Source organism: Girardinichthys multiradiatus, chromosome 11 (genome assembly GCF_021462225.1).
Source record: "Girardinichthys multiradiatus isolate DD_20200921_A chromosome 11, DD_fGirMul_XY1, whole genome shotgun sequence".
Taxonomy (NCBI): domain Eukaryota; kingdom Metazoa; phylum Chordata; class Actinopteri; order Cyprinodontiformes; family Goodeidae; genus Girardinichthys; species Girardinichthys multiradiatus.
Window position 1 is genome coordinate 12034859 of NC_061804.1, and position 19862 is coordinate 12054720.

General features: G+C 39.2%; 1 protein-coding gene and 1 long non-coding RNA gene across 4 annotated transcripts in view; one reads left to right on the plus strand and one right to left on the minus strand.

Annotated features, from left to right (window-relative positions):
* The window catches only part of gria4b (glutamate receptor, ionotropic, AMPA 4b), a 161439-nt gene extending 160149 nt beyond the window's left edge, over nt 1-1290 (minus strand). The window contains exon 1 of one of the 3 annotated variants that reach the window (XM_047378712.1): nt 996-1274. In XM_047378712.1, the coding sequence (XP_047234668.1) occupies nt 996-1137 (142 nt within the window). In that variant the 5' untranslated portion in view covers nt 1138-1274. Of the gene's footprint in view, nt 1-995 lie in introns of all 3 variants that reach the window. The other 2 variants (XM_047378711.1, XM_047378713.1) reach the window with 2 other exon arrangements.
* Nucleotides 1291-1456: 166 nt separating this feature from the next.
* On the plus strand, nt 1457-9430 carry LOC124876163. The gene is made up of 4 exons (XR_007040236.1): nt 1457-1588; nt 2049-2126; nt 4217-4307; nt 9298-9430. It is a non-coding gene; the product is annotated as an uncharacterized LOC124876163 (long non-coding RNA).
* Nucleotides 9431-19862: the final 10432 nt, after the last annotated feature.

The following is a 19862-nucleotide window of genomic DNA, read 5'->3' on the forward strand; positions in this document are numbered from 1 at the left end:
CGGCATGAAGAAACCTGTACTCCCCTACAGGTCAGATTGGGCCCGATTTGGGCAGAACGATGACATGGGGATTGCATAAGCAGCATTTCCCATATCTGGCAGCAGTTTTGTTAAACAAATGATAATAAGCTCTGATTGTGGGTTTAAGCAAATATCTGGAGAGTTTATTAGCGATGGCAGAGTAGTCCCCGCCCCATCCCTTCACACTCAGAAATGCTCATTACATAAAAGCTCAACATGATAGCAAAGCATTTCTCGTCCCCTTCATTCCCCTCACAGCAGCAGAGGTGATATTCTGTAACAAACCCCGAACTTTGGCCTCTCTGTGGGGAATTGAATGCTACAGTAATATGGAAAGACAAGGAGAATGATTTGAACAGCTTGTCATTAATCATCAGCCTCACTCTAATCTACAGGCAGGGGTTCAGTGGAGGGTAAATCAGTACAAAGTGCAGGTTTTATCAGAGGAATAAAGGTTTCTGGCCATGATAAATGGTTTTAATGAGATGGAAGGACTGCTTTTAGTGGTGATCAACAGCTAGAGGTTACAGTTTGCCCTTCTTTAATGAAAATCATAAAGCTGTCACCTTTATTCCTCCCTTGACAGAAGCTGCAAAGTGGTTAAACTGGATCATGGAGAGGTTTTACAAAAGAAGGCAGCTGGGACTCTAGACGCAGAGTGTTAAAAGCAGTCAATACAGGCAGCCTGCATGCAGAACACACACACAAACACACACACACACTACTGCTGTGATCTGCTGCAGTGGCAGCGTGTGAGTGCGCTGGGATCCACAGTCAGTGTAACCCGCAGATACAAAGCGTATTAACCCTCCTGGCTGCATGCGTTAAAGAGAACAACCCGAGCACGGAGGGGTGCTCTGCAGCTCTGAGGTGTTAGATGAGCGGACAGGGAGGCAGCTGCATGCTGGACGTCCATGCACACAGTCACCGGCATGCTCTGAGCTGTTTGGGCTGACATCAGAACCATCACTCACCGATCTGGACGCTGCTCGGGAAAGCTCCCATCGCCAGACCCCATGAGCCCGAGAACATCAACAGGATCCAAAGGCGAGAAGAAATCCTCATTTTGTTTCGGTTGTTAACTGAAGAGAAACATCGAGCAGGTCTAATTCTCATCCTCCTGGGGCAAAAGCAACATCTTAGAAAAATGATCAAAGAGCTTCTGAAAGAATTCTTCCCCGGTTAAACATCCATATCTGCTCTGGGTGGCTTTTCTCCCCTCCTATGTCCTGCGTCCCCTCCGTCCGGCGCTGGAGATTTTGCGCACAACAGCACCAAGATGAGGGACGAGGCGGAGAGGACAAGGAGGATGATGATGAGGAGGAGGAGGAGAGGGGGCGGGCATCAGCCAGCGGCGGCCAGTGCGTCTGGATGCGGCCCAACTGGCATCAGAGCCACAAACACACATGCGCCTTTTTTACATGACCAGTTCGGCCAGGAGGGGCGTCAGCCAGAGGGTCCCCCAGCAGGACCCCAAACTTTCAAAACTGCTGACATAAACCCACTGAGAGATCCTGTACGGATCGGAAACAGTATGAACCATCACAGACTACAGGGCTGGGAAAAAGTATTTACCCCCTTACAGATTTCTTCTGGTCTTACATTTGCTGTTGAATTTAAATCTTTCAGGTTTTCAGACAAATTTTATTTTCAGTAAAAAATAACGTGAGTAAATACAAAAAGTGGTTTTTAAATGATGAAGCTCCAAACCAACCTGGATGTGTGTGAAAAAGTTATTACCCCCCCTCCCATGTTAATTCTAAAAAATAAACTGTAACCAACCACCTTTTACTGGTGCAGTTTCATGTCCAGTCCTGAAAACTGGCAAAGCTGTAAAATCTAGAAATCGCTTTAACTTGAAGTTCCTGCCGATCCTGAGATGTTTGAGTTCTGATTTTCTTTTGTGTATTTTGACCATTTCTTTGCTGTTTATTTTGTTCTTCAGGTCTTGCTTTCTTAAATTTATTTGAGGTGTTCATTTTGTTTGGTGTCTTCCTTATTAGCTCTTATTTTCTGTTGCATCTCAGTTAGATAATTCCCCCTGGGTGTCAGGAAGGGCTCCTGGAGCTGGACCCAGTTGCAGACAGGCGGTCAGAAGCAGTAAGGTGAGTAGAAAGATTTAATTGATGAAACAATAAACTTACAGCCAGACATGATATGGCAGAAGCAGGCAATGAAACGGGCAGACATGGCATTAATAAAACAGTCTAGGATCAGCTGAGCAAACAGAACTGAAGAGTATATATGGTGCCACACACAGGTGAGACGGGAAGACTGATTGGTACAATGCAGGTGGACTAAATGAAAATGATATGGTGGCAAAGGGTCAGATTGGAACCAAAACACCACTGGAAACAAAACAGAAATACAAGGACACGATCTAACCAAAGGAAATGTTTTACACAAAGAACTGAAAATGAAAAATGAACCATGAACAGAATACAAGAATAAATAAAAAAACTAAACCTAAAACCTGGAGAATAGAAACAATAATGATCTTTTGACCTGAACAGTAATAAAGAGATGTTGAAAAAAGCCCAAAAGAAAAACAAAACCCAAATATCCTCAAGTTTTGACAGAACCTTTTCCACAAGGGCGGATACCAGACGACCCCAAAAAACAAAACAAAATATGAACTTTCGGGGTGGTCACGGCGACCTAGGATGCCAACATTGGCGTAAAGATCTTGAGGCCAACTAGGCAGCTGGAAGCACCAACGAAGAACTTTGTCTGGAGACTGACCATGAGACTTGCAGAGTCCATTAAAAGGGTTAGGAGACTTGGACTCTGGATGAAACTTGGGTGACTTGAACTCTGGGCAGAGCTTGGGAGACAAAAACCCATGAAGAAAGTTGTCCAGAGGCCCACCCCGATGCCTGGAAAGCCCATAATGGAACTCTGAAGTCTTGGGCTTTGAAGCCTGGAGAACCCTCGGCGGAGCTCTGGAAAACGGCGTGGAGAATTTAAGAATTAAACATACTTCTAAATATTTAACTCAAAGAGAATGTTACAGAGATCTAGGTAAGTGTCAGCTAATACACGACCCTTACCTTCTTTGTAATTGATCTGCAGGTTAAAATCCCGCAGCAACAAAGACCAGAGCTTAAGTCTTTGGTTGTGCATTTGGAGAAGAAACACTAATGGACTGTGATTTGTAAACCCTTGTACAGGTTGCACCTGATCCAACCTAAACTTTAACAAACTCATGTTTGAAGAGGTTTAATGCAGATTATTGAACATATAAATGTGGAACCTTCAAGTATCTGGAAACCGGACCAAGGATGAACCAGATCTGTGCACGTCCACAGTTCTCTTCCTGATATCTGCGCAGATTTATTTTAGGTTTTCCATGATGCCACACAAGGTAGCAGAGTTTGAGGTGTTGTTCTAACATACATCCACAGATGCCCCTCAGTTTAACTCGGATGTTGTGGTCAAAAAGCAGGCTACAAAGCCATGACATCATCATATGGACTTTCTCAAAGTGTGTTTGATCCAAAGTAACACGAAATTCTTTGAAAAATCTTTCTCATTATTCTGGCAAACAGAAATAACATAGTTAATTCCAGCTGATCTAAAACATTTAGTCAGATTTCTGTCAGACAGAGAGGAAAACGAGGTTCTGTGTTTGTTCATGTAGTGTATGTAAATATCTGGGTCCATCTAGAATTATTAGGGATGCCTCTGAGGTCATTTGCTGATACAGCGATGGATGTTTTCCGGTCAAAGCAGCCTTTCTTGTGTTTCATGTGCTGAAGTATTTCCACACGTTTATCTGTGATGCTGGAGGAGAGGAGCACTCCTCTTCTGGCAGGACTTCTGGCCTTGGTTGGTTCTCCAACTGAGCATAGTTGTTCAGTTCCTCTGGAGGAGAAGTGTTTACTACATCAAGATTGTATGTGATCCTCCAGATGTTCCTGATGTTTTGGCTGCTATAGAAAGATTCAATGTTTCTCTGTGCTGCCATTAATTAAACAGTCCCATAAAATTCTCAGAGTGGGAAATCAAAGGAAACACAAACACTGGCTGCCAAAAATGGACACTTCTCCTTTAAGTAATGAGTTCAAACTGTCAGTCAATCACCAGCAGTTCAGACCTGCTGCTTCAGTTTCTCTCCAGAGATGTAATAAGGATGAAGGTTTTGGTCTGAATCTTTAGCTTAATTTAAAATAAATGACATCAAACTCTTTTGCAGAGTGTCTTGGTGTCCTTGGGGTGAAACGGGGAAGGCAGTGACCGCAGGAAGTGCTGAAGCGGTGCTCAGCTCCAGTTCTGCTGATTTTAAGGTTTGCTGTTCCCCCGCAGGTGTAGAAACTATTGAAAATGAGTAATTATGTGTGAGAGAGCTGGAGTTGATTGTGTATTGGGACTGTTCACCAAATGTTTAGCAGTCGGCGTGTTAGAAAATCTGCAGGAACAACTGCTGTTCAAAGCAGAAACAGGGGACACAAATTCAGGATCAGGCCGGAAGAGAATGAACATATTTTCATTTTAACTAAACTGAATCATCTGCAGACACAGGAAGTCCGAATGCATAAAGGTAACAGCGAGGAATGAGGAGAATTAGATCCAAACATATAAGTCAAGGACACAGATCTAAAAAGAAACACCTGAAAATAAGAGATACTACTGTGGAGATGTCTTCACTCAGTCATTCATTCTAGACAATATGCTTCCAAGCAGCCAGACTTTTCTGTCATCTACTAAAATGTTCTTAATCAATAATCCTTCAGACTTCCTGAAGATCTTTTCTGTGGACTACAGATACTGCTGCTCTCTTTTTCTGTCCAGACGGTTCTCAGAGCAATTAATTTTATAAGGCACTGATTCTGAGCTACAGAGCTGTGCAAAGTATTTACAAGCAGTCCTAATTACTGACAAACCTTCAAGAATCACTCAAGCAGAACCTGTCTGACAACATGAAGTAGGTTACAATATTTTAAGAAGCAATACATCATGCCCTGATATAAAGATACTCAAGAGCAAATGAGACCTGAGTAATGGATATACAGTATATCTGGAAACGTTTCTAAAGCCATGTTTAAGGCTTTGGAAACGACTCCAGAGAACCATCATTCATACATGGAGAAAACATGTGAAGAACCTTTCCAGGAGTAGTCAGTTTACCAAAACTATTACAAGAAAGCATAATCGACGCATTCAGGAGGTCACATAGGAACCTAGAACAAAATGTAAATTTCCAAAGGCCTCACTGCCTCAGGTCATGGTTTAACAAGAATACTGAGCAAAAATGGCCTCCATGGGAGACAAAGTGGAAAGTTCTGGAAGGTCTGTGTTCCATTACACCTGGTGTAAAACTAACACAGCATCATACCTACAGAGAAAAATAAGCCAAAGTCCAAAGATATGGACTCCTGGTGGTCCCAACAGATGGGGCCACAGACAGCTGAACTGGCTTGCCTAAACAGTGAGCAAAGTTTGAGCTGCTCTCTCTATGCTAAGCTAAGCTGGTCTCTACTGGGAACAGTGGTGGGAAAGCAGCTAAAGTTAATCATCTGCTCACCTTTTGGTGGGCTCCCACTTGGGACCAGCCTGGGCTTTGGATTATGGTTCCAGGTCCCACTGGGGGCAGCCCTTGGTGGGCCAAACATTTTGCCACAATGGACCTAGTGGGGATCCCACACAGGCATGTTGGCTGAGTACTGAACAAACTGCAGTGATGATTCATGTTCAGTGTTCCTTCATTGACTGAACAGGTTCAATATGTACAATGTTTTACAAATGTAAACCAGTTGTAAAGAAAGTCTCTTTCATTGAAAACAAACCTTTTTTATAACAATTTTAAAACATGAAATTGTTAGTTGATTTAATAACTGATCAGGTAATGTTTGTTTTTACCACAGGATGAAGTTATGCTTTTGTACGGTAGCAGAGAACAGATTTCTCATTAAAAATTCATTTGATTTGAATCTTGCAAGAAAATTCTACTGATTTTACTTTTTGAATTAATGATGCTTCTTAACCTTACAGAGAGAAATATTCCAAAAATATTCCACCTAAGGTTTGGTTTTGTTTACATGTACTTTATGCTATATATACAAAGCGTTTACATACACTTTAATGATCTGGGGAAGCACAAATGATGATGTAATAGCTTTAAAGGCTTCTGATAGGTTACCTTAACGTCTCAGGCACACCTGTGGATATAAACAAGGTGTGTGTGGTTCAGTACAGAAATAAAGTAAGTTCTATCAGTCATTACATTTTAAGACTTTATTTTAGAGCTTCATTTAAAAACGAACGTAAGAGAAATAAAATTTATTTTGGTGTTTAAATAAAATAATGAACTTCTGATAATAAAAAAGTCCATTCATTCATTCATGCTAAATTTGGCAAATAAAATGCAAATGAATTACTTAAAAATCACACAATGTGATTTTCTGGATTTTTGTTTTAGATTCCATCACTCACAGATGAAGAGTTCCTATGATAAAAATTAAAGACTTCTACATGCTTTGATAATGGGAAAACCTGCAGAATTGGCAGTATATCAACTGCTCCCTATAAGGGATGGGTTAAATGCATAGGACAAATTTCGTTGTAATGTACATGTGCAATGACCAATAAAGATGATGATGATTATTATTATTATTATTATTATTACTTGTTCTCCCCACTGTAAGTTAAAAACAGTGGTTGATTTCTCTCACTGGGCTGAAGGCCAAAGAGAAAAAATAGGTTTTCAAGGGAGATTTAAAATCAGCTATTGAAGGAGGCTGCATGATCGGGGTGGCAAGGCATTCCAAAGGTTAGAAACTGCAGCTGCAAAAGCTCCACCACCATGTCGAAGAACATCTGGTCCACTGATGTAAGTGACCGAGACGTTCACAGGTAAGATGCAGTACAACCATTAGGAGTTATGTCAAGTCAAAGTTTGATTCTATAGCACATTTAAAACCAGAATAGTAAAAATCGTCAGTAGCATAAAGAGTAAAAAAAAAAAAAAAAACACAGATTAACAAAAATATATTAAATAAGTGTGACAATTAGTGCACTAAAAACAAAAATAATCCGTTCAACTGAAAGCTAAAGTGTAGAGGTGGGTTTTTAAAAGAGGCGTACAGTGATCAACAGTTTGTGTAGCTCAGATGAGTGAGTGCAAGTTGTTCTACAGGCTTGGGCCGACCAGGGAGGAAGCTCGGTCAGCTACTTATGTGCCAGGATCTGGGAAACTCTAACAACAGCTGGTTTGTGGACCTTAAAGCCCTGAATGGAGTAGAAAGCTGCATCAGCTCAGACAGATATGATGGAAGCAGAGAGCCTAAAACTGGGCTCATGTATTTTCACTTGATTGTGCCAATTAAAAACCGAGCTGCTGCATTCTGAAAAACTGTCACATTAAATCTGCTAAATATTTTAAAATTATTTATCATGTTTTTATAACACCTGGCATTTTACCAGAAGTGTGTAAAGTTTTCAGGCCACTGCAGGTATTGCGGTATTTCCATGTAAAATCTTAAAATTATTTCTAGTTCTCAAAGGTATAAACAGTTTAGACAGAAAATAAAGGAAAATGCCAACTTGGCTTTGTTTAAACCATCTGCTAATACCTTTTAGGCTCCCTAATAAACATTTCAGGAGTTGATCGATAAAATAAATGTTTGCAAGCAGATTTAGTGCAGAACAGGCGGCTCAGAATATCAGCAGCTTCATGGAGAGCTGCAGCAACACTGATTTGAAAAATGTAAATAGTCATTAAGTCAAGGATTTGGTACAGATTACTGTTTAATACAAAGATACAGAAACAAATGGACCCAGACATCATTTCTTATTTTTGCGGTTTATATTTCATAAGAGAAAATATTTTGTGTGCAGATCGTCATTGCCTGTCTGTATTAGAGAGTTATGTATGAAAACCAGGAGAATGGAAGCACCACAGGAAGCTCCTGAAACTGAAATAATCGTATTCATTCCTAAAGTAAAACTGTAAAGAACAATGTTACAGCTCCTCACATTAGAGGGAAAATCGAATCTGCTATTACAGATGCCAAATTTCTGCTCAGTGGTGGTGCAGCTGTCAGAGCAGATTTCAAAGGTCTGCTGTGACTGAACAGCATAAACCAAGCACATTTATCAAGAAGACAGGCAGACATTACCTATGAAGGGCTTTGCCTCCACAAACAACTCTGAAGGTCCCTTAAACTGATTTCTGTATCACTAAAATGACTGAAACTCAGCAAACAACAGGAACAATTCCTCCTCTTGGTACGAACTGTTAATGATGGGCTGCATATGTGTCTATTTATATAATAATTAATGTGCAGTTGAGTGTTCTCTATAAGCCTACATCTCCATTTAATATGGTGTTAAATATAATACATCTCATGTTGTACAATTCAATAAATAAAGTTTTCATAGCGTGTTTGCTATGTTTGTGGGATGCAGATTTCAGGTGTTAGTGTCAGTTTATCTGGCCGTTTGCTAAATAAAGTTCAGAGTCTAACAAAAGTCATGTAGGAGGGTTGCATTTTTCTGTTAAAACATATGTTAACAATGACAAACGAAACCAAATCTACCCTTGTTGTTCCTGTTTCTGTAGAAGCTAGCATAGGAGTGGGATATTATCAGCCTGCATTACAGTTCTTTCAGCACTGAGTCAAATCCTCCTATTGCTAAATGGATGATGAGCCCGTTTTAGCTGGGGTACATTTGACATCATGTTAGCTTGCTAGCAAAAGCAATAGCATTCTGGCTTCTTGTTTTTATTAAAATCCATAAGTAACCAGATGTTGAAATTAGATAACTTAACCCTCAGATGAAAAACACAGTTCATAATATTTAAGAGTTCTCTGACCGCTTCAAATTAAGATACGAAATAGCAGCTAAGTCCTCTTAATCAAACCTGCTTGATTCATCTGGTGTGTGTGATTTGCTGGTTTTAGAGAGACAGAGAAACATCTGACAGAATTACTCTAACATATCAAATGTGCTTTTCCTGTTTGTAATGTTAATATAAACTAAAATAAAAAGACCAGCTTACTTTCTGTGTATGGATTACAGAACATCTGGATACATCAATTTCCACTGTCCCCACATGCTTGCACATTAGGGTGAGGCATTGCTGCGAAGGGATCGATGCAGCTGAGCTTCCTTAGATAGATAACCTCTTACTAACTGGCACCAAATGATTAACTGACTGATTGTACTGATTAAATCAGACTGCATGGTTTGGATCAGAACGTGACTCTGTGATTGAATTGTATTGTATTGTATTTTTCCCTCTACTTACCTAATGTGGTCTCTTTTCTCATCTAGCAAGAGCAGCGCCTGTGAGTGGGCAGCAAAGCCTCGGTGACCCGTCCTCCCCTTGTCTGTGTCATGATGTTTGGATGGGTTGTACTGGAATTCTAATTTCCCCTCGGCGATCAATAAAGTATCTTTGAATTGAATTGAATTGTATTGGAATTACCAGAGTTATATGAATTTGGACCAAACCGGTTCTAAATAACAGCATATGAAGTGGACCAGTTGGCCTTTTAAAGTAGCTTAAGATGAAATTTGTTGTACTTTGGAGCTTTCCAGATAAACTGAATTAAATTATTTTACTGTTTCTTATTTCAGGCAGAAAAATGGCTTAAAAACGTCTAAATCAACCCCTAAACACTGAACTTCCATATTAGGCTTTGAGGTCTGAATGTTACCAACTGTATGAATGAGGTTTGTGTGTGTGTGTGTGTGTGTAAATGGACCACTGCCATATCTGTGGAGCTGAACAGATGGGAAGCCTGCAGTAGGTTTTTCCTCCTCACATCGGGGGTGACAGAGAGTGCTGTTCAACCGCTGTCAGGGAATTCCAAAACAACATCCCAAACTCAGCACATTGTCATCTCCGACATGCAGGTGTTTGGATGTGAGTATGTGCTTGTTTATCACCTGAAAAAGAAAAAAAGGGCTTAACATTAGCTATTTTTCAGCGGCACTTGGCAGTTAGACTTCTTAGCTACCTGTTTTTTAGGCTCGTATGAAAGTGTAAAAAGTTCCAAATGTGTAAAATAAAAACAAGAAAGTAAACAAGAAGGCATTGAAATGAATATAACTGGTTTTAGGTTAAAAGCCCAAACACAACTGAAGTCAAAAGCTATAATAATATATTTCCTTGAAAGTAGCCTTGATCGGTAATGCTGCAGGCCCAATGCTCTTTTTTAACTTTGGCTGCTCTGCTCTGACCATTCTCAAAGAAAACAGTTGTTCTTTTAAGCCACTTAACTCTGCATCATCCAGGCATAAAAGTGCTCCAAAACTTATATCTATACATAAGAGACAAATTAGCAAAGAACCAGTTTTAAACTGGATTGTTAAGGTCTTTAGTACTGGTATCAAAATATAACAAGAAAGTAAAATGTTATGGATTCTGCCCAGTTCCAGTCCTGAAGCAAATTAATGTATAGTTACCAGGCCTCTGCAGTGCTGAATGACTGAATGCTGATGAGGGAGTTCAGTCTTTTGATTGTTGGAGAAGAAATTCATTTTAAAGCTGCAGGACAGCACCTCTCCAGGACTGGACTTGGACATCGCTAGTTTAAACTCTTTAATGAGATGACAGAGAACGTGCTGGAGTAACCATGGTTTTCTCCATCTGTGTAGGCCATTGAATAATGCAGTGTTGCCCCTCCCGTACCTGTTGCTGTGCACTGTGGGTCGGATGGCTGAATAAAGGCTCCTACATTTTCCCCTTGCTTACAGGAAAGACCTACAGAACTACAGGAGAACCTCCAATCTCTCTTATTAAGGAAACAATGAAAACTACAGTTGGTGAACTACCAGCAGCATGTTTGTTAAACAGTCGACTGGAGCTTCTACCTGGGCAGATAGCCCAACTAACCAATCAGCTAATATCAGTGTGTTTGGCATTGGTTTCCTTATAAAGAGCAGAAGAAGTCAATGCTATTGTCAGGACATGTGAGGGGGTACAGCACCACATCTATTAGGCACAATAACAGGAAGATGAACTGACTGAGCAGCCAAGGGGACCACCTGGACAAATGGGATTTTAGGACCTTCCACAGCACACAAGTTTTAATAACATTTTTACCATATTAGAACATTTTTGAACATAATACAGTGGAGGAAAAATCAAACCTCTTCTGCTATTCCTTCAGCAGTGGCCATCGTGGTTGAGGGGAATTTCAGGTCTCACATACAAAGACATGAGCAGATTTTCTACGAAAACAATCCCTACATTGGAATCCTTAAAATTGCTTACATACAAAAAAATCCAGGCATATGAAATTGTGCGTAGCCATAGATCCAAGCAAATTTCCATAGTACATCCCAATTAGCAGATCAATATAAAGTAGATAAAGTTCTCTCTTAAGGTGAGAAGAAAATAAACTTCACAGAATGTGCGCTAAAGAGGCTCCTAAAGGATTCACATAAAACCACCAACTTAACTAAGATTTTATTTTAAAAATCAGACCTACCTTACTGTTATACAACACTTAAATGGATCACACACGGTTATTGCAAATGAGTGCAGAAGTGTGTAGGAGAAAGATTGAGGCTGTAGCATCTCAAACGTTATGATTCTGATTTTTCACATAACTACAGCAAACACTCCAGGTCTTGGTGGAACGCTCTGAAACCCCAGTTTAACCAGCAAAAACAGGAAATCACTGACCTTATATACTGGACGGTGTCATTACAACACTCTTTGATATTAGGACAATCTAATGAATTTACTCATCCCAATCTATGCCAGCTTGTAAACAGATCCATAATAGGCTGTTTATTAGAATGAATTAAACGTGCCGGACCACCTTAGTTAAAGGTATTTGCACATCACATTTCACTGATTAAAAATGCTTCCCAGTAACATGAGCACAGTCATCAGTAATGGTGCTATTAGCTGTATGCGTGCAGCTAAAAGCTCCAATTATACTGAAAGAACTGGCACCACTGCAGACTTTAATGATGGCCAATTCAGCTGCATTTTATGGCAGTTTGATAAACCTGCCTGACATAAAGATGATACTCAACTGGCATGGCTTCCCTCAGGGTCCACTGGCATGGTCTTTAGGAGCCCCAGTATGGCTCCTCACCACACTGCCCTACAAACCCGGATAAAACTCTTAGGACTATGCTAACAGGATGGCAAGGATCGCGCCACAAGGAACTGAATTTGAAGGTTTGATGAAACAAAAGGTTTGGAGATGAGTCACGGAGAATGTAATGAAGAGACATCTGGGGTGACTTGTCAGAGGCTTAGAAGGAGGAGACTCAGCGTGAGGTTATGTTTTCAGGGAACTGACATTTCCCCAGCCAACTTAGGACCCCACAGATGGTACCTAGAACAGGAAGGAGTGAACAGATGTGAAGAATGAGGCGGTGAAGCAGGGGGGAAGATGGATGAGGGTGTTATGGTTTGCGAGATGGAACCCCAGAATGCAGACAAGCAGGCAGCGTGATTGTAAGTGAAAAAAACAATTTAATAAAAAACAAAAACTCACTCTAAAAAGAGGCAGGAACAAAACAACGAACGGGCAGGCAGAACAGGCAAAAAACAGACTTGGCCAGGCTGGTCGAGACAGGCGTAGCGTGACTACAGGACAAGAGCAATATTTGAATAATGTTTCCGCGATGAACAACTGAACAGGAGTGAATATATGGAGAGTAAACCAGGTGGAGCTAGGAGACAGATTAGTTTGGAGCAGGTGAACCGGATAAAGATAATTAACAGACAGAACAGAACGTGGCTGGAGCAAGAACAGAGACTCTTGAATACAAACAAAAACTAAAGCATGACCAGAACCAAAAACCAAACTGGACAAAACATGAACAAGACTAAAACATGACCAGAAAAATAATAAACAGAAGCATGATTCAAAAACTGTGAGACAAATATAAGAAAAACCCAGAAACCGAAAACCAAACAACCCCAAATCATAACAGAGGGTGAGGAAGCTGCAGCTAAACTAGATGTGTGATAAGAGATGCTCCACATTACTGAAGAGCACAGAAGTTAAAGTGAAGCAGAAGTCACATTTAGGAGAAAAAATGGTTTTGTTCTGGCATTACCTTTAATAAATACATGCATAGTTCAGCATCACTTATGGGAAAAAAGCACATTTGCTTTGGCTGAATTAACATCAGAAATAAACAATCACCATCTGCTGCCCTCAAATAATGAGAAAATAAAGGTGTGTCTACAAGATAAGGAAGCAGGCCCGGCAGAACACAGTGCTGCAGCCAGAAATAATAACTAATAAGAAATGTGTTACGTTGTCTACATTTTAGTACACAAAGTAACTGATTTAGTACAAGTAGTGAAGCATATTTGCAATGGATGAGCAAAGAGAGTTAGAGAAGTGTGTAAACAGGATCTGAAGGTCCTGTTCTACAGGAATTCTGCATCAGATGCTTTGGAGAATCCAGATCTCAAAATGAGGGCTTTACTGAAACAAACCACAGTAGGACGGGCTGAGTGGAATAACTGGTGCTTCTTCAGTGACTCAGAATGTCAACCTTTCCTCAGCAAAATGTATAAAATGAGCAGGACCGGAGCTGTGACTTCCAGAAACAAACCAGAACTATTGACAGACTCCGTAACACAAACTAGTGATAACCAAGCGATTCATTTGTTTGTCACTGATGCTCCTACTGTGCTCCTCCACTGAATGAGAAAGAGAATAGGCACAAGGGGAAAAGCGCAGCAGATTAATTACACGTGCAGTGCTTGATAGATAAGCAAATATCACACCAGTGATTGGCTGGTGACCGGGAACACAAAATTTGACCCAAAGAAAATACAGCAACTTTATAAATAAGAAATAAATTTGAACATTAGCAGATATTTTGATCAGTAAAAGGAACCCCATCTTACACAGTGGAAAACAGTAAAGCTGGGCTACACAACAGCCAAGTCCTCCAAGACAGCACAATAAGCTTAGAAGGTCCAATAGAAGACAGAGAGTTCACTAGCAAATATGGTTCTGTTGAGTGATGGGCTGATTGTGTTTTTCATCTTTTAATAACAGCATAATTCCTTGTGTTTGTTTTATAGCTCACAAGATAAATATATCGGAAACATTATGTTAGGTATTATTTAGTCAACTCAGAGGTAAGAACGATACAGTCAGAGTTACTTGCAGCAAGGGTAGCCCACTTTACAGTGCAACTACAAAGTTTTGACACCCTATCTCTTTATTTATATACACAATTCAACAGACAGTTCAGACAGGGTGTATGTGTGTGAGACAGAAAGGAGGCTGGTTCTCACGAAGATAACAATGATCTCACACACACAGGGAGGAAGGCATAGTGCAGGTGCCTTGCAACACAAAGTTTTTACATTAGTGATAACAAGTTTTCGCAGCCATCCAACAGTCCCTCCTTTTATCACAAGTAAAAACATTTAATATAAAAACGACTAAGAAAAATACTCTGTATGAGCAGAAACCCACGGACGGTAAACAGATTACATTTTGTGGGAAATACTCGTACGGTCCCGCCGCGCTCGGCGACCATTAAAAGTTAAATGTTGATTAATACTTGAAATCATAAAAATAAAATAATGATACTTGAAATCATAAAAATAAAAGAATGATACTTGAAATCATAAAAATAAAATAATAATACTTGAAATCATAAAAATAAAATAATGATACTTGAAATCATAAAAATAAAAGAATGATACTTGAAATCATAAAAATAAAATAATAATACTTGAAATCATAAAAATAAAATAATAATACTTGAAATCATAAAAATAAAAGAATAATACTTGAAATCATAAAAATAAAAGAATAATACTTAATGAAAACAGTGAAACATAATAAAGGAATTTAAAAATCTGCCCTGTTTATGTCATCATTGTACTTTTTCTCATTTCACTTAAGCAACAACTTCTTTCGATTTTCTGCTGTAAGGTCATTTTATGAAATACAATGTATGAGTACACTCAGGCTTTCGATGTAATTTATTTACAACATGTCATCATAATCGTCCCCTTCATTTTCGTGCATTTCCACCTGGTTCAGTGTTGCATATGCCACCGTGACTGACTGAGTTACTATTCTTTGTACCATGCATTTGCAACATGGGATAATACATATTGACAGGAGACACAGAAGGCCCATGCATGCTATTACTGCAACTAAGAGAACCTTAAACAGATTTATCCATCCCCCTGTGAGCATCCAATCTAACCAAGAAGAGTTAGGATCTGGGTGGTCATGTGCCATGACATTTTGCAGATTCCGTAGGTTGTTTAATGCTCCCGTTATGTTTGCAGAGTGTATATTATCTGGGATATATGTGCAACAGGTGTTATTCAATAGAACACAAACGCCCCCCGTTGATGCTGTTAGAATATCCAAAGCCATGCGGTTCTGAATTACCATGGCTCGCATAGCGCTCATTTCTGTGTTTTGACCCTCTTCTACTATTATGGAGTTATTTGGAAACAGTCCAAATCGATAACTTAAAGTTTCCACTCGCAGCATTAATTTGCCCACACCTAACCAGGGTAAGAGAGATAATAATGTTTTATCATCTTTAGACCAAAGTTTAAATTCATCTGGGACATTTGTTCCCCAAATGGGGTCATGTGGTTTAACATCTATTTCCTGGAAAAAGTCTAAACGTCTGTTAAAATCTTTTTGTTTTACCATAGAGAACTGACCTAATATTATTATGATAATGTTGATGACTCTAATTTTTACATAACATGAAACAGACATTTATTTCACAAAAACAGAAAGTCAAATACAGACATTTGGCCACATGAAAGTTTAAATACCCTGTTTGTAAAAGAATTATGAAAAATTGAAGACGGATCTATGAACTTTCTTATGGTTATCAGTATTTTCAATACAGGTAGAACCTTTGCCATCTTTATATGATTTTTCGGAAAAGACTCTGGAAACCTTATCAAGATATAAGTTTGGCAATGATCATCAGAACATCAGACCTTTATTGGCGCTTTTAAGGTCCCTCAAAGATGCATTACAATGAAATCAGTCATTCCCATTCACACACATTCACACACTACTTACTTATTTCTCTGTCAGAGTCATTTTATTTGCAAAAAGTTGAACATAATTTGACTTCTATTATTCTTAAAATGCACATCGTTTCCTCATAACCCCTTTTGTTTCCACTAGGTCTGTTTTGAACGCTTCAATTCTTTTTTATACACCAAGAATCAATAAGGTGGTCTTAGTGGGGTCCACCTTAAAGGTGTTGTCTGTTGGGTGTCATGTTATCATTGTCAGGTCGGTGAGGTTCATAGGTCAGTCAGAACCTTGGTCATTTTCTCTGTGCTCATAATGTTTCATAGATCCAGGCTATGATTAGTCAGCAAAACTTCCACCTATAGGAGAAAAATTGATTGTTAATAAATGAGCTGCATTTCCTAGGAACACTGTCTTCCTCCTGGATGAGCATCACCTGTTGAAAAACTTTCATCATTGTTTGTTTCACATATTCACTCACATCTTTATATTATACCAGTAGGTGAAGTTGTTAGTATCTCATGTAGACTGACATATACTGTTGCATTTGGAGAAGATCTCAAATTAAATAAACATAGTTAGAGCTTCAATCCAGGTTCATTTTGTCTCTGCAGACTTTAGCCAATTTTTCTTTTTTTTTTTATACATAAAGAGCAAGATTCAAAACATTTTCAAAAGGCAGATTGTGGCAGAATGTAGACAAAACTGCTTATTGATTGACAAGATAACATTCAAGCACACAACTACCATATCAAAGGCTCTACTTCTAGAGAATCACTAAACTTCTGGGGTCCAGTTTTGGCTCGCGGACCTTGAGTTTGACACATGCAGGGTAGAGTTACAATCTTTATCAGAGCTCTCAGCAGAGACAGGCTTCTGCTGTTTGCAGAAGTTTTTCAGGCAGCTGCATCTCTTTGTCAAGGTCGTTTCACAGAGCTGAAATTTAACTTCTCTCAAAGAGGAAAAATCAAGAATGCACACAATCTGAGCCAAATATGGAATTATTTCCCTGTAAAATGAATCTTTTGCATTTTATCATGATATTGTTGGTAGTATAACACCATAGAATGATTTTTAAAGCACCTGTTTTTCACTAATGCTTGCCTACAAAATCGTTTACTCTCAGATTACTTTAACAACATTCTGTTCTCCCTTCTCTAGTCATTGTTCACTGGGTTGTCCAGTTGGACAGTTTCCATGTTGTCCACATTGTCACCTCCTCTTTTAACTTCTTTTACCACGTCCTCTAAAACCACCTCTTAGTCTTTATAATTTGGGGCTACCTTGGTATTCTAAACTGGGATGGGTGGCGGTCCGCCCCCCTTTATTTGTTTTCAGTTAAGCTGAACGTTTTTTGTTTTTCTGTGCTTTTCTTAAGGCCTCAGTATTATGGCTATGTCAGTTAAAGGCTGCTCTTGTTGTTTTTTTTTTTTTATTCATCTTTTTGTTTTAATCTGTTTATCAACTGTGTGCACTCAGGGACTGAAAGGTCCCCTTTGAAATTATAATCTGGCGAGGTTTTTTATTGTCTCTTGAATCTTTTGAATGCATAATCTCCAGTTTAAGATCTGCGTGTAGTTTTAGGATTTCAGTGATAATTAAGTTACCTGAAAATCTGCATTTTTATGCCATCGTGTACATATTTCTGTTAAATCAGAGCTTTTTCTGTGTCCCTTCCCCATTGTTCTTTGTTATTTTTCTCTTTTTAGTTTTCATTATTTCTAATTTTAGATCCCCTTGTAATTTTAAGACATCCTTTGTATCTAATTTGCCCAAAAACCCATGTTTTTTATTTTTTATTCCATCTATGACAGATCGTACCTGCTCCTTTTACATAGTTCTCCATAAACTTTACATCCCCTTCTAAGTCAATTAGTTTACTTTGTTTCTTCCCCATTATATTTTGTGTTAGTTTAATTGTAGTATGAATGTCCCAGATAAAAGGTCACTGGCATGAGACTTTAAGGAGAGGACATTAACACGGCCTTCTACTGTGACTAATTCGCAGCGGTGTTAATTTTCTGGAATGAAATCCGACCTGAATCTCCAAAGTCACCAGTACGTAGTTTTAATCTGGGCAAAAGAAAACACAGGACTAGCAGAATCCTGCTATGATTCTATTAAAATGCTTAATCCTCCATATACACACAACACAGTCACACAGTTAGTTTCAGGTACCTTGTAATTTTTTCTAAGTTAACTTGGTGTTATTTTATGAGCTCAATTTACTCCGTTCTTTTGACTTTTATAGCGCTTATTCTATTCCCTCGCAGGGAAATAACCCTTAGTCGTTTTATTTGGCCCCCTTCTTGGCGGGGCCCTACCTTAATTTGTCACTATTCCTTTCACGGTGGAATAAAAACCTTCCCAATGCAGTGTCCTTACCGGCGACGCACTACCAACGACTTTTAAGTACTTTTCTTCTTTTATTTATATAGCGCTTTACTCTATTCCCTCGCAGGGGAATAATCCTCAGTCGTTTTCTTTAATCCCCTTCACGGCGGGATTGTACCAAATTTGTCACTATTCCTTTCACGGTGGAATAAAACCATCCTAATGCAGCGTCCTTACCGGCGACGCACTACCAACAACTGTTAAGTACTTTTCTTATGAACTGTATTTTAAAACTGTCTCACCTCGGAGTTGACTTCTTGGTGACTCTCTGGACCCTGTGAGAGTCACTCCGCGCCGAGGAAGGCGATAACCCACTGGCCAGGTGTGAATTCACACACACCGGGACTTTCAGCCACTCCGGCTAATGGAGGCTGTGCAGCGGTGCTTCGCTCGACGTCAGGCTTCCCCCACGGATTCCAGAGTCACTGTTAAAGCAAAGAGAAATAAAGTTATTGAATTAATCCGGCTCGAAGGACCAAATAGTGTTAGGTATTATTTAGTCAACTCAGAGGTAAGAACGATACAGTCAGAGTTACTTGCAGCAAGGGTAGCCCACTTTGCAGTGCAGCTACAAAGTTTTGACACCCTATCTCTTTATTTATATACATAATTCAACAGACAGTTCAGACAGGGTGTATGTGTGTGAGACAGAAAGGAGGCTGGTTCTCACGAAGATAACAATGATCTCACACACACAGGGAGGAAGGCATAGTGCAGGTGCCTTGCAACACAAAGTTTTTACATGAGTGATAACAAGTTTTCGCACCCATCCAACACATTACATCTGAATGGCAGCCAAGAAGCACAGAACATTCAACCATAATCATCTTATAAACTCAACACAAGATGTGAGAAAAGTTATTATATTATCTCGACTTGAGAAAATAACCTTTACCTCAAGAGATGACATTTTAACAACGAGATCATTTTCTTATTTTGAGAACACATTTGTATGGCTGCTTTCAGCTTCTGTGATCAAGTAGTTTACAGATGGTAAAATGTAAAAACTAAGTCCCAATCTAGAGAACCTCAAAAACAGATGAGAAAACAGATCAGAGAGAACCATGATCCACAATAATTGAGATCCAAACTAGTTTGATGTTGAGAAGAAATGTGGAAGGGAGTAAAGACTTTTTTTCAGAGGACTGTGTCTAATATTCGGATTTCCTCAGAAACTGGAAAGTGGGTTTTTATTGGCTGTAAGATATAATCATCACATTTAACAGAAGTATATAAATCTGTGTGTGGAGTCTGTATAAAATATTTCTTTCACCTTTTATATTAAATTACTGTAATAAATGAATGTTTCGATCATGTTCCTATTCATTGATTCCTCAGTGATGTCATTAAATTAATATATTATTTCTGAACTATGAGAAAGAGGAGAAATAAACATTAAATATGACAGATCGGGTTGGGTAGCAGAGGACCTACTGACTTTATATAGAATATAAAATGTTTTTGATGTCCTCTTGG